The sequence below is a fragment of the Microtus oregoni genome, unplaced genomic scaffold, assembly GCF_018167655.1.
Source record: "Microtus oregoni isolate MIOR12 unplaced genomic scaffold, Mior012 000023F_ref0000262, whole genome shotgun sequence".
Taxonomy (NCBI): domain Eukaryota; kingdom Metazoa; phylum Chordata; class Mammalia; order Rodentia; family Cricetidae; genus Microtus; species Microtus oregoni.
In genome coordinates this window covers 26,971,693-26,985,939 of record NW_024543082.1, presented here as the reverse complement: position 1 = coordinate 26,985,939, position 14,247 = coordinate 26,971,693, and the positions used below count along the sequence as shown (strand labels likewise).

Here is a 14,247-nt window from a genome sequence, read left to right as displayed (position 1 = left end):
TCCTGCCTGCAGGATACTGCTCTGCTTGAGTTCCTGTCCTGACTTCCTTAAGTGATTTACAGCACTGCTGAAGCATAAGCCAAACAAACCCCTTCCTCCTCAACTTGCTTTTTGGTCATGCTGTTTTGTCGCAGCAATAGAAACCCTACCTAAGACAATATCTTCCTCAATGGCCCACTCAACATCTAAGGCAACATGGGTGCCTCTCAGATGGGAGAACACACAGCCAGTTCCGGAAGATTTCTTTGTATCCCCTAAGCAACATTTGTGATGTCTTCAGCAATAGGAACAAAGTATCAGAAACAAGGAAACCTCACACAAAAAAGAGCTCAGGTACCTGTAGAGGGGCCCCTAGTTGATTCTTCACCATACTGATCATCATGAGTATTTGAGGAAACTACTAGAAACAGATTTGGGACCTGCTATGACTTGAATATGGGGCTGGAGAGATGGCTCAGCGGTTAAGAGCACTACCCGCTCTTCCAAAGGTCCTGAGTTCAGTTCCCAGCCACCATACGGTGGCCCACAACCACCATGTGTGATGAGATTGATACCCTCTTGAGGAAGAGACCTGGCCAATTCTCATCAACTTAGACCATGAAATCAATATAGACAAGTTCAACAGACCCTCCACCATATACGGGGCTGCCCATGTATGTGAAATGATTTGAATATGTCCCCCAAAGTTCCTGTGTTCAAACTTAACCACCAGCTTCATATGCTAATGTATATGGAGATAGGACCTCCAGGGAGTAATTAGAACTAAGGAGGTCATGAAAAGGGCCTCAAAGATGGCATTCGTTGCTTTATCAGAAGAGTAAGGGATTTGAGCTGCCCACCATGCCTTCTGCTACATGACGATGCAGCAGAGCATCCTTCACACTGGGCAGATGCTGGTGACTTCCCAGAGTTCTCAGGCTTCCCAGCCTCCAAACCGTAAAAAGTTTCCATCTTCATACAGTACCCAGAGCTAAGTATTCAGTTATAGCTACATAAAGTAGACTAGGAAAGGGGAGAGAAGAACAGAGCACAGCTCTCAAACAGGAATGCAAAGTTCTTTATTCCTTGCAAACTGGAAAAGTCATACTGCATGTGACACACAAATATTAGCAACACAAATATTAGACACAAATATCTAGCCTCTGTAATTCAGAATAATTAACATCAGATTGTGCACTGTTTAAAATGTTCCCAATAATTCACAAAAATCACATTTTTGCTGTTTTATTTTCCTCCATGCATTTACCTAATTTTGTTTGCATGTTTTCCTCATTATTGGTCATTTTTTTTTCTCTTTTCATTTTATTTGTTCATTTTTGCTTTTGTACAATTTTGTAAAGGGTTACTAAAGTCACTTAACATCATTTTAAAATAGTACTCAAAACTATTTGTCAGAGACTGGGTGTGGTGGCAAACACTTGTAATCTAAGCTCTTGGGAGGCTGATGCAGTAGAATCAGAAGATGGATGACAGTTGGAGCTACATAGTAAAACTTTTTTTCAAAGACAAAAGTATTTTATATATATACACATGCATTTACATATACCCATACACTTGTAGTAATAAAGAAAACCCAGCATCCAATCAGAAAAAAATCCACTATGTCCGGCTCATGAAAATACTAAAGTAGTCATATTTAGTATACTGCTAAATGCACACAGGGTTAAACCAACTCCTAGTGACTTATTGTATCATAGACCAATGTACCTCCCAACTCTTATCTTAGTTGCTTCTGTGTACAGAATGGTGACTAATGCAGACACTCATAACCGAACAAGTGCAGATAATAAGAGACCTCAGAATGCTCAACCCTAAGGTGAACATATACACCTCTTCCCCACCACTCCCATGTTTCAGGGACCATTTCAGAAAGAGTGTAAGGCTGGAAGGCAGAGGATGACTACAAGTCAACAATGTCTTCTGGACAGACCAGGGAAGTCGCACATCTGAGCTCACAGTGGTTGTGACTCTCTGCACAAGGCTGCATAAGTCTAAGCCAGACAGCATGGAGGAAGAAGTTGGGCACCCCAATTACAACCCTAACCGCAGAGCCATTTGGCAGTTGTTAGATGCTGGGAGAAGAAAAGATAGTTTTCTCTAAGAGTTTAGTCCCTAGTGTGCAAACATGCTCCAGCTACACTCCAAGACTACACATCCAAGAATATCTGGGACCACAGTTGGTCTTGAATGGTATAAAAAGAGAAGAAAGAAGGTGTAAGTAAAGAGTAAAGGTTTGGGAAGAGTTGAAGGGGAGGAATGAAAATGATCAAAACACATTACAAAGACTTAATAAAAACAGCAAATGGAAGTGTATTAGTCCAAGTTGTTCTGGAGAACTTTTTCCACATGCATTTTTAAATAATGTTCCAGTATTTTGTACATAATAAGCCAGAGATCACCAAACCATCATCTGTGTTGATACTTTGGCTTCTTAGATGGTCATACTTTGATATCCATTACTAAGTAAGCAATTTTTTTTAATGTTCAATTATAAGAAGCTGAACCAAGCTACAATAGTATCCAATGACATGATGTGATCCAATGGAATTTAGAATAAGGGACGGTGAAGGTGGATAGATGAGGTGGACTTTCTGAGGCTGATGAATGACTCAGAATAAAAAAGGCCTTAGAGGGTGGTAAGGGCCACACCACAGAGGCAAGATCTCAGACAGGTTTGAGAACTGGATTAACCAAGGTGCAGAGTCAAAAGTGTTTGAGTAACCGTGAGATACGTGCTAAGAGTGAAGAGAGCCACGTTCACCACCAGCAGAGGCTGAAGTTCCAGGTATTATTTATCCCCAGAGGCTGGAGGTGAGGTCAGATGCTATGCAGGTTATGCCTATCTAGGCACTTGTTTCCAGAGTGAGTTTCTGTCAGATTGGCTGCTACTGTGTCCAGAGGTTCTTTTCCATTCTGCCTATGCAAGTGCATAGGTTTTCTTCATGCAATTTATCAAGAGCTTGGCTATGGGGAAAAGGTTAGTTTCTTTAAAAATTTTGCCCATACCAATTTGTGTTAAGGATCTTATGTAAAATCATTGCAGGATATCAGTATCATTATTTAATCTAATGTGTACTTTCTTTGGGAGATTTTGGCTTCCAGGATCAGAGTAGTTTACAGTATTTCATGACAACAAGCACCAAAACCCACATAGCAGACAAAATAAATGAATTCATTTACTTTTCTGGTGTCATCACAAACTGGAGAGAGTTCAGTTCTGTATTTTCCAATGAGAAAGACACAGAGGAGGTTGAGAAATACAGGTGAGTCGTCATTTGATGGCTGCCAGGACAGGAAGTGTCAGTTTTCTTTAAGGGTGTGATCCCTAGTAGATCAAACAGACTCTGGGACAGGATCTACATCTGGGAGAATCTAGACTTAAGAGGCTACAAAAAAAAAAAAAAAAAAAAAAAAGAACATAAAGATGAGTGGGTAGTGAGGTCTTGAGGTGGTTGGGAGGGTATGGATATGGTCAAAATACGTTGTAAAGAATTCTGAAATAAAAACATTATTTCACAAGTAAACAGATGAAATGCAGGTGAGAAACGGACACTTTCTTCTCAAGATCTCAGGGTTGCGTCTGTAGTCCCGGCTATTTCTTGGTCCGTTAGCCTACCAGGAAGACTTAGGCGAGGGCAAGATGATGATGTTGGGAGAGGAATCTGATGAAGTGGAGGCGATGCTAATGTTGGTTTTACTTTATATTTATATTGACCTTATATTTGTAGCTGTCTGTCTTACACATGGTGGCAATGTGCAAAAGGGAGGTGCGAGGAGATTGTGAAACTGCTTCTGAGGTATGACAAATGTCTTTTATTGATTTTCATACAAGATAAGCTTTTCCTTTCAGAAGAGCATTAGCTAGGCCACATGAAACCGTGGCAGCCCGGTCAAGAGCATCCGCCGCTGTCTCAGCCGCGGGTGGAGCTTTCACCCCTCTGTGGTCTCCCGTGTCCCACATTCTCAGGCTGTGCACTAATGTCTTTCAGGGACCTCTATCAGCAAACCCCTGGGATCCTTATTGGCACAGAAATCTCACACGACTCTGAAGAGCCTTTCTCGGAGTATTTTAGCTCCTTGTATTACTGGATCTTACATTTGACACTAAAACAGAACCTATGTAATACTGTAAGCATTCTCCAGGTCTCCAAAAGTTAAGAGAGCCCCCCTTTGTTTCAGTAATGACTTTTAAAAAGTAGTTTTTGAAAAGTGAGTCATGGAATGAGGTCAACAGAGGGAATATTTTGAGTTATCATAATCCAGGTAGGAATTTAATTTAGTTAATTTTTTGTTTTGTTCTTTTTTTGGATGGAATATCCCTAATGAGTTTTTAGCAAATCCGCATGCTTGAAGCATGCTATCTTTCCTTCTCTAAGATGCTATTACATCCTCTCCTTAGTTAGCAAATGGCATTTATCAATATTCTCTTCTACACTATTCTCAAACTGAAGACTTTTTGTACTCCCCCTCCCCCACAGTTCAAGGAATATTTGAGGATAATACATTGGCATGCTTTATTATTGCAGTGCATACTATTTTAGAAGTAACTTATGGATGCCAATTCTGCAGCCGTCAGACAGAAATGGAGATGAGATGAGTAAGTGTGCTCTTGTCCGGTGTTCTATGATGATGAACCTGTGGACTTTATTACTGAGCTCGAGCTCTACATGAACAGAGTAGTCCAGGACTTCACAACATGCATCAGCATGGCTCTTTGAACAGAGATATTTTGCGCCTCCCTTCCTCCCTGAGCATCTCACCCAGGTATCCTAATGCTGGTGACCAGAGGAAACATATCTTTCATGTCATCGTTTCTGTGTCCTTTTTGTCCACCCCTTTGGGTTTAACCTCCCCTTTTAACCCACACATCACCATTAATTACACCATAAAAATAGATGTGGTAGGCCGGGCAGTGGTGGCACACGCCTTTAATTCCAGCACTCGGGAGGCAGAGGCAGTCGGATCTTTGTGAGTTCAAGGCCAGCCTGGTCTACAAGAGCTAGTTCTAGGACAGGCTTCAAAGCTACAGAGAAACCCTGTCTCAAACAACAACAACAACAACTGGATGTGGTAGATGAGATACTTGATTGAAAAGTTAAGGGGATATTGGTTGAGGTGCTGGGGGCAGTATTGTACCAAGGTCCATTGGCTAGTTCCACCGAGTTCCTGAATAATAAAAAGGGAGAGGTTACCAAAGAAGAAAGGGGTCACAGAGATGGATTTCTGGATAAAGATTCTTGCTGGCAAACATGACCACCCAAGTTTGATCCCTGGGATCCCACAGGTAGAAGGAGAGAACTGACCGCTGCAAGTTATCCTCTGGTTCTAATGTATTTTTTACTTGGCAGAGGGCTTTGGGAGGTCATTTTTCCTCTTCTAGAATGCCTTCATACTGATCGAGATCTTCAAGTTTAAGGGATGATTACAGTCTTGATAATGTGTGTTACAGATGTCCTTAGAAAAGAAGACATTCCTTGTTTCCCTCTCCCTTCTTCCACCTCCCTTTCCAGCCCCATCTCTTCCCCTACCTACCTCTCCCCCTTTCCCCATCTATTCTTTCTTCCTTTCTCTTCTTTCTTTCATTTATTTTGGTTGTTTGAAACTGAGTCTTTCTAAGTAGCCTAGACTGGCTTTGAACTCACTATGTAGTCCGGTCTGACTTTGAACTTGTAATAGTCATCCTGCCACACATGTGTGCGCGCACATACCCCCCCCCCCGAGTACTGAGATTATAGACATTGAAAACCACGATAGTCTGAGAAACTATTTTCTAATGAACTTTCTTTTCCCAGTGCTGGAGTTTGAACTAAGGGTGTTGGACATACTGTATGTATGCTCTTCTACTGAGCTACATCAAAGTCCTGAAAAGAAATCATTTTCCAATATCCTTGGTCTGTTTCGGCTTTTGGTAATATGATACTGCACCGTTACACTTCATGCATGTACTACTTATTCAGTCCATTAGGTTTCCTCTGTTTGCTTTTGTTTTGTTGAGACAGAGTCTCACACGTAGCCCGGGCTGGGGTAGCACTCATTATACAGACAAGACTGGCCTCAATTGAATTCACGAAGATTCTCCTGCCTCCACCCTCCACCCGCAGAGTGCTAGGGTTAAAGGCCTGTGCCACAGGGCCTCTCTCCAATAGGGCTTACTTCTGAAGGAAGGACAAACAGGTAGTCTCATTGGCTGTGCAGCCCAAATACCAGTACCTGTGACCATTCCTTCCTAAGTTGAATCCTCACAGGGACATCCAGACGAGGGAGGTATTCTTCAGTGTTCTCCTGCTCTGCGGATGGTGCTGGAGTGGATGTGGGTGCTGGGGTAGCAGGTTGGCTCAGCTGGGAGAAGCAAGATTGTGGGTGGAACAACTCCCCACGGGAGTCTCACACTCTGCACAGCAGAACTGACGGCTTGAGCGAAATCACAGTGATGACAGATCAGGTGTTAGGGCTAGTGAGAACGAAAATAAATAAACACATCTAACACACAATTATGGAAAGGTCCACACTGCTTTCCCGATCGTGCAGGATAGTGAGGTAATCGGAGCTCCTGCTTAATGAGCAGGAGACAAGATTTTTATGTTTGATGATATTAATTTCTGGGCCTGGACTTTTTATAGGTTGGGTGGAGGCCCCAGGAAGTGAGTAAACCTCCAGGGAGAAAGGTGAGTAGGAGGAGAGCATGTGGTTTGCCTGGGCTGCTGCTGACCAGACAGACCTCTCCAGCTGTGAGCAGCATCTGGCAGGACTGCCAGCCACCGCGAGGTACATCATCTTCAGCACACAGGAATAAGTATTGAGGACTTGGCAAGTAGAGACGTGTGGTGAGTTTTTGTTTTGGGCACAGGTACAAGTGTGAGAACTTTGAACACTGTCTGCTAGTTGCTTTCGGCATGTATACAGACGCATGGCTGTGCAAGCCTCTCAATGGGATATCCAGCTTCAGCTGACTGTTTTCATCTCTGTTCTAGGAAATTTCAGCTTTAAGCAAGGAACAAAGCTGCAGTTGCAGCTGCTTTCTGCTTTCCTTGTGTCAGTTCTAAAGGGCTCGATCTCTCGACACCAAGCAAGATGAACGGCTCAGAAGCTAGTACTGACCCCGGACACCCAAAGGTTAGTTTTCTATTTCTGGAGTAACTTTTGGTTTGATGATGTGTTTCCTGTAGCCTAGCATATGGGTGTCATGTAGCTCAGGCTAGCCTTAAGGTCACTATATTGTGAGGGTTGTCTCATACTCTTGATCCTACGGCCACAACCTTGCAGACGCCAGAATTACAGATTCTGATTGGATTCTAGACTCCACTGTGTATTTGTGACACAATACAAATCATCTGATTGCTCTGAAAATCAGTTCTGGTTCATAAAATGGGTATAATGATATTAGTTTTTCAGGGTGATGGGGGTTTTGGGAGATAATGTTAGGGGAGAATGCTTGGCATGTTGGGGATAAAGCTCAGCTGTGGATGCTCACCTAATATGCACAGAGCCCTTTGAGGTATTCCTCAGTAGTGTGTGTGTGTGTGAGTGTGTGTGTGGGGAGGGGGAACAGGAAAAATTTGGCTCAGAGTAAAAAACTGTTACATTCATTCTCATCTGCAGATCTTGTAATAGTGTAACGTGTACATGCTCATCTATAAATTGTTAGCTGTGTGGTTAAAGCCTAAAAAGCTATAAAAGGGTCAAGGAGAGTGTCAAGAGAGGAGCTGGCTGAGGGATGAGGCCATGTGTCACATGAAAGAGAGGAGAGAAGGCCAAGATGCAAATGAGGGGCAGGGCTGGGGAAAGAAGGGAAGGACAGGTTCCATGGAGACACTCTTTGTTAAGAGCATCCTAATGATACCTGCTGCTGCACACAATGGCTAAAGATGGAGTGCCTGCCATAGGCAGAACACAATAAAAGCTGGTCACCTTGAGTTTATCAGCCCCGATTTCTAGTTCCCGTCCTCAACACTAGAGCCATGGCGGCACTGCTGACTCTTGGAACCACAGGTGTCTTCCTAGACTGCTTATTATGGGTTGTACCTGACTAAAGCGATGTTAGAAAGTAGCATAGAGAATGTGATTTGTAGTTGTGCTGAGTGGCCTGTGAATGGCTGTTGTGACTGTTGGAGACGCAGGAGGGCGGCTGCATCTGGACTCTTTCTGTATGCCAAGGGCAATGTGATCACGTGTGAGTGTCATGGCAACTTTGCATACCTGTCTACTGATAAAGGTTGTCGTTCCTCCTTCCCTGGGCTTGACATGAATGGGATGGACTAACTCTTGCAGAGGAATGGGTTGGTTTCTCTGCCCCCTTTCATTCAAGTTTTTGTTAAACATGTAAAGCATACCAGGAATCCATAAGAGCTCTAAGTAGACACCACCCCATGTGGCTACTGAGTGGACACTTGAAATGAGACGTCTCATCTGACACGTGTTCCCAGTGTGAAATAACACATCTCCAAGCCACTATCTCTATGGAATTCTTTCCTAATGTCAGAAAATCACTGTTTAGTCTGTGGAGGATTTTTCCATAGAAAGCCAGAGTTCAGTGAGTTCTGAGGTGGTTTTCAGTCTCTGGCTGTTGAGCATTTTTTTTTTAATTTGCAGTAACATTTTTATAAATGAGAATTTTATTTTTAATTTACTACTCTATGACCATATTTTCCACAGTAGTTTGGAAATGTTGAATAAATGAAAACAAAGGAAAGGGATTAAAAACTATTCCATGATATTATACGGAGATATTTGGTCATAAAAATATTAAACTTAACTCCTAAATTGATAAAAGTAAGTCTCTTACTTTTCAGAATGTGGTAATTGTGGAGTTTAATTTTTATTTCATTTATTTCTTTGTGTGTGTGTGTGTGTGTGTGTGTGTGTGTGTGTGTGTGTGTATGTGCATACACAAGCACTCTGCCTCCCGAGTGCTGGGATTAAAGGCATGTGCTACCACCACCCAGCGATAGTTATTGAGAATTTAAGCTTGCATTTTGCATTTCCTGGGTATTGTGGTACTGGCTGCTGGGAATTCTGACATAAACTGTCATAGCTGATGTTAGCAATTTTGCAAGGAAGGTAAAAAAAAAACAGAAGTTAAAGAAAAACATAGAATTCCATATTCTATACAACGAAGATAAGTTTCTATGGATATTAAATGGAATAATGTAATATATAAACATCTCTAAAAAGAAAGCTCCTTGAGGCAGGCACATCAGTGCTGGCCTCGAGAGAGCCTCTTCCCATATGGAGTACCCAGGAAAGTGGAGTCAGCCTGCCAGATACTGCCTCACCCACCACTTCACCCACCACCAAACTCTTGGTCAACAATGAGAAAAACAGTGGAACTGTCAGACCCATGAAGGTTTCTGACTCCTTGGAGTTTCTCTCTGGTGAAGAAACAGGCAAGTGAGGCAAGGACCTTGCAGAGCAGGGAGGGTCACTGACCTGTCCTGGCAGTACGTTTTCCTCTTTCTTTTCCCTCTCAGGGCCATCAAAGACCGTGGCAGCCTTGATCACATAGTCCCTAGGGCGGGTCTGTTCTTCCTTCAAGCTTGATATTAAGTACTATTTATGTCTGTCCCTTTATTTTCTGTTCTCATCATCACGTTTTGACTCTGACTTGGCATCTGAGAAATGAGCATCTGATGTAGCCTCCTGATTGCATCTTTGCCTGCAGGCTCTCTCTCCCTTTCCTATATTCTGGGCACGGCTGACAACTTAATCTTGAGGAAATGCCATTTGGATCACGTACCTTCTCTGCTCTGAAGCTTTTCTTAACACTTTCCTGGCTGAGGAGTAGTTCTTCTTTTTGCCTTTTCTGCCCTTAGTTTGTAGAGAAACACACGCTGTAGCCGAGATCCTTAGCAGAAATTCAGAAGACTTCAAATCCCAACTTAGTGAGCCGACCTCTAGCTACATTGGCATATTTATGCTTTTATCTTGCACTGCCCAGGTATGGTAGTCATTCTTGTCCCTCAAAGCTGACCACTCTGTGTCTGTGGAATGGGTGAGAATGTGTTGACAAGAGCTTAGGCTCTGGGGTCATCAGACCAGATTCAAGTCTCAGCTCTGACATTAAACTAGCTATGGGAATTTTCTCTTCAGTTTATTGTTTCATTGTCTTGAATACCAGGAGGCAAATGGAACTTCGTATCCCTTCAGGTTGGACAGATAAGACATGCACATAAATCATTTTGCAAGTGCTTAGTCCACAGTGAGTTCTTAGTTGATCCTCTTCCTCTGTTTAAACAAGGGTCATCACCACATGTATTGATTAATAGATGAACATCTGGGGACTTCTGGCTTTCTTCTACACCACCTAGTTTCAGCCATTATCTTAATTATTAGACTGTGGTCCAGTTATTGAACAGTGGTACTATTGTCTGGAAATATTGGATACGGACACTGAATAGTGGAACTGGGTGGACTTCCAGATACCATTCTGTGTAGGGTCTCTGAGGCCCCTTAGGTTTGTACCGTAGACCTTGGGAGTGATTTGAAAATCTGATCCATCATTATGTCATGGAATTGCTTGCATATCACTTACCATTCTTAATTAAATGTCTATTGTTTATTAATTGATTGGTTTGTTTTGTCAGTGAAGTACAGTAAGAAGGGATTGAAGCTAAGGACATAGGTTTATCTAGTCACATCTCAGTTCTCATATTCCTAGCCATCTCTCATAAGGTCTCCATAGAGTTAAGTTTTCACAGAGGTGGAAGTGTTAAAGTTATATACAGATTTCCGGTCTACACCCAAAAGTGTTGAAATGGATATCACCCCAAGGAAATTCTTTTGTGGGTTGCCAAATAGAATATAGAATGAATAATGAAATTTAAATATCAAATAATGTATGAGATATATGGGTCATACTTACCTTAATTATTGCTTACATGAACCACAACATGTCAACAGGTTTCCTATACTTTTATAGCTCTGTTGTTGCTAAGATCACTCCATCTTCAGGTATTGGTATCAATTCCTGTGCAGATGTCACATTTATTCTGACACATTTATGGGACCTCTTCAGATCTCTGTATTAGGGTGTTCTCAGAAACTCTTGCTCTTCTTCATAGCCATGGAGCCAGGTTGGACAGGGAATGCCCAGAGGACAACTTGTATAATGGCGGACTAAAGACAGTTACTGATTCCTTTCGGTTCCCTTTGCTCAATTTCACTGATCTTGAAGTTTTTGTCATGAGCTAATGTACTTGATCTTTTACACACTAGGAAAATAATCACATGTGAGCATTTTGGGGCTGAAATACCAACTTTAGTTGTTGTCTTGGGTGATGGAAAAGATGATTGGTCGATCCATATGGTGTTTGTTTTCCTGTACTTGGGTCAGTTGTTTTCCACGGAGCGGTTTATCTTTTCATCTCTGAAACTGAGGCTTGTACCTACACATCTGTCCCTTTTAATTTCTGTTTTCTACACAGTTTTCTGTGTAATACTGATTTCAAAGGAAAGATATGGCATTGAATTTATTTTTCCATGTATTTAATTTAAAAATAGGATATCCTAGGATTCTTTAGTCTAACTGAAAAATTAAAGAGTTTATTCAAAATCATGCAGTTTGGGGCCATTGATGAGAGAGGAACTCCTAATTCAAGGGAAGAGCTGGATCATGAGACAGGTTGTTTCAATGTTGTGTGTGTAAATGCTAAGGGTAGTGGAAGTGGAGGTAGTACAGACTAAGACTGGAAGTTCAAGGTCAAGAGAAGAATCACTTCCAAGATCAGCTTTAGTGGCCTTAACTGCTCCCTTGTAAGCCTTGGGGTTAAAGCTGTTTATTTCTCATGATAATGATATATGATACTTTATTTTGTAACCAGGCCTTTTGCAGAAGAACATGATCTCTGTATTTTTCCATCTTTTTTATTTGTTTGTCAAAGGAAAAATTTAAGCAAATTAAAAAATACAGCAAATAATATAGTTATGTGTGCCTTTAATCTAAGTACTCAGGAGGCAGAGGCAGGTGGATCTCTATGAGTTTGAGGCCAGTCTGGTCTACAAGAACTAGTTTCAGGACAGGCTCCGAAGCTACAGAGAAACCCTTTCTAGAAAAACAAAACAAAACAAAAATCAAAAAAAATATAGTTTGTCAGTAGCTAATTCAACACTAATGGTATCTATCTTTTCATCCTTCTTTCTCCCCACAATGATTTATGTTGAAGTCTGTGCTTAGTGAAACACAAGTAAACCCTCCACAACAGCCACAAATATTCTACAAGTAATTCTCCACTTCTGAGGGTTCACTTGCATTTTTTTTTTTGAATTTTGGAGTGTATGAAGCGACATATTTGCATTCTATAGGCACACTTCCTTGAATTTCCCAAGTTATCAATATACGTTGTGATACCATCTCATGTGATAGAAAGTACAATCCACGTGATCTCTTAGTTTTTCCTGTAGGGTACTGTGCTACTAAGTTGTTTGTTAACAGGTTAGGTGTTCATATGGTTTGAATGAGTTTTCAGCTCCAGGTGTTGAAGTATTAGAAACCTAGTCCCCAGTGTAGAGAAGTCAGGGACCTAGTGCAAAGATGTTTGATCCCTGGTGGTACTGCTCTTGGCAGAGATTAATGTGACATCATGGAATTCCAGCTCTTTCTTTCTTTCTTTCTTTCTTTCTTTCTTTCTTTCTTTCTTTCTTTCTTACTTACAATTGGATCTTTCCATCTTACATACATTTTACTTTACCTGTACTGCCTTATGTAATAAGGCCCTTGTGAACCTCACTAGCGTCTGAATGGGACTGATACTATCTTTCCCTCATAAGCAAGTGAGCTTGTGTGAACTGTTTCTGAGAAGACATAAACAAATATCTACTTACCTTATATAATGAACCGAAAGGAGAATAGAAACAAGTTTACTCATGTAGCCTGGTAACCAAAGAGTTTAACTGGAGTTACTTGCAGGAGGATTGGCAACTCTGTGAGCGGCTCTCCCAACAGAGAAAGTATCTTTCCCATCAGCTAGGAACTGTCTGTATATCCTTGGGGAGAAAAGGGACCTGTGATATCCTACCCCTTCCATAGATGGTCTGAGTAACTACTTTTCTTTATTTAATCATAACAATGGAAAACAGATTATTTAGAAAAATTTAAACATAATATATACAGTTATATTCATAAGATTAAAAAAAATTGAATGATTTCTGGGTTATTCAAAAGTATTCTCAGTCTCTCTAATTCCTATAAACAATTAATTATCTAGATAGGTTGGGTCAGTCTGAGGTTAAGTTGCTTTCTAGAAGAATACTTTGTCCACATTTTGTTTGCTTATATTTCTCTTCTATTCTGACAACTGTTGAGTCTTTTTTTTGGGGGGAGGGAAAGAGTTTATTTCAGTTTACACTTCCACACCACAGTCCATCATTGAAGGATGTAATATTACTATGCTAAAGTTAAAACCTTCCTTTTTATTTAAACAGAAAAGGGGAGGTCATGTGGGATTCTCCTCTGTATCCTGTGACTACCATTAATGAATAAAGAAACTGCTTTGGAACTGTTGAGTCTTTAACATTGTTACACATGAAGGTTTTGTGAAGTGCTACATTCTACTATTTTGTCTTATATTTATTAGTTGAAATATTCTTATAAAAGGAATTTCCTCTCATTAGCTATCTGGGCACATTCCTTCATAACTCTTTCTCTCAGTGTTTCCCAAATTGAAGTCTACAGATTCCAGGGAGTCTGCTGAGTGGCAGATATCTACGGGGTTTGTATTATGATAAAACCTCTGTATTAGTATCTTAGCAATGGTTAAGGAATGTTGGAAGCATATCAGCTCATTTAGATGATATCTAGTTCACTTAGATGGGATTCTTCGGTTCTTGGAGTTCAAGCAGCAATCTGCAGTGCAGTTGGCATTGGCATCTAGCACCCTGATGGAGCAAGTTGTGCTGCTTTAATTAACAAAGTTAATTAGAGAAAATAGCGTAGTATACCAGGCAATATTTCAGTGGATTTTAGTTTAAATAAAAGGCCACTTCCAAATTTTCTGTGGTCAGATCTCTTGTTCCTCTGGACTATGGGGTGTGGGGGTGAGCATCTGCAATTTCTCAATTTTAAATTTTCATGGCTCTCTCATCTAGTACTTAGCTGACGTCCTTTGCTTCTGATATGGGTGTTTTCCAGGGCGCTGCGTAGCCTGCTGGGAGCAGCTTGGAAGAGGGAGTCAGGGTGATGTTTATTCCTAGATCTGTTGATAAAGTCTAGACTTTCTAATTTTTTTCTTGTTTTGATTCTCTTCTCAGGCTTAC

General features: G+C 41.2%; 1 protein-coding gene across 1 annotated transcript in view; it reads left to right on the top strand.

Moving 5' to 3' along the window:
- Positions 1-854: 854 nt before the first annotated feature.
- Positions 855-14,247, top strand: part of LOC121461631 (transmembrane protein 45A-like) — a 35,143-nt gene continuing 21,750 nt past the window's right edge. Inside the window, exons 1-3 of the mRNA XM_041672721.1 lie at positions 855-936; positions 3,612-3,687; positions 3,990-4,128. Coding sequence (XP_041528655.1) covers positions 855-936; positions 3,612-3,687; positions 3,990-4,128 — 297 coding nt within the window. The remainder of the gene's footprint in view (positions 937-3,611; positions 3,688-3,989; positions 4,129-14,247) is intronic.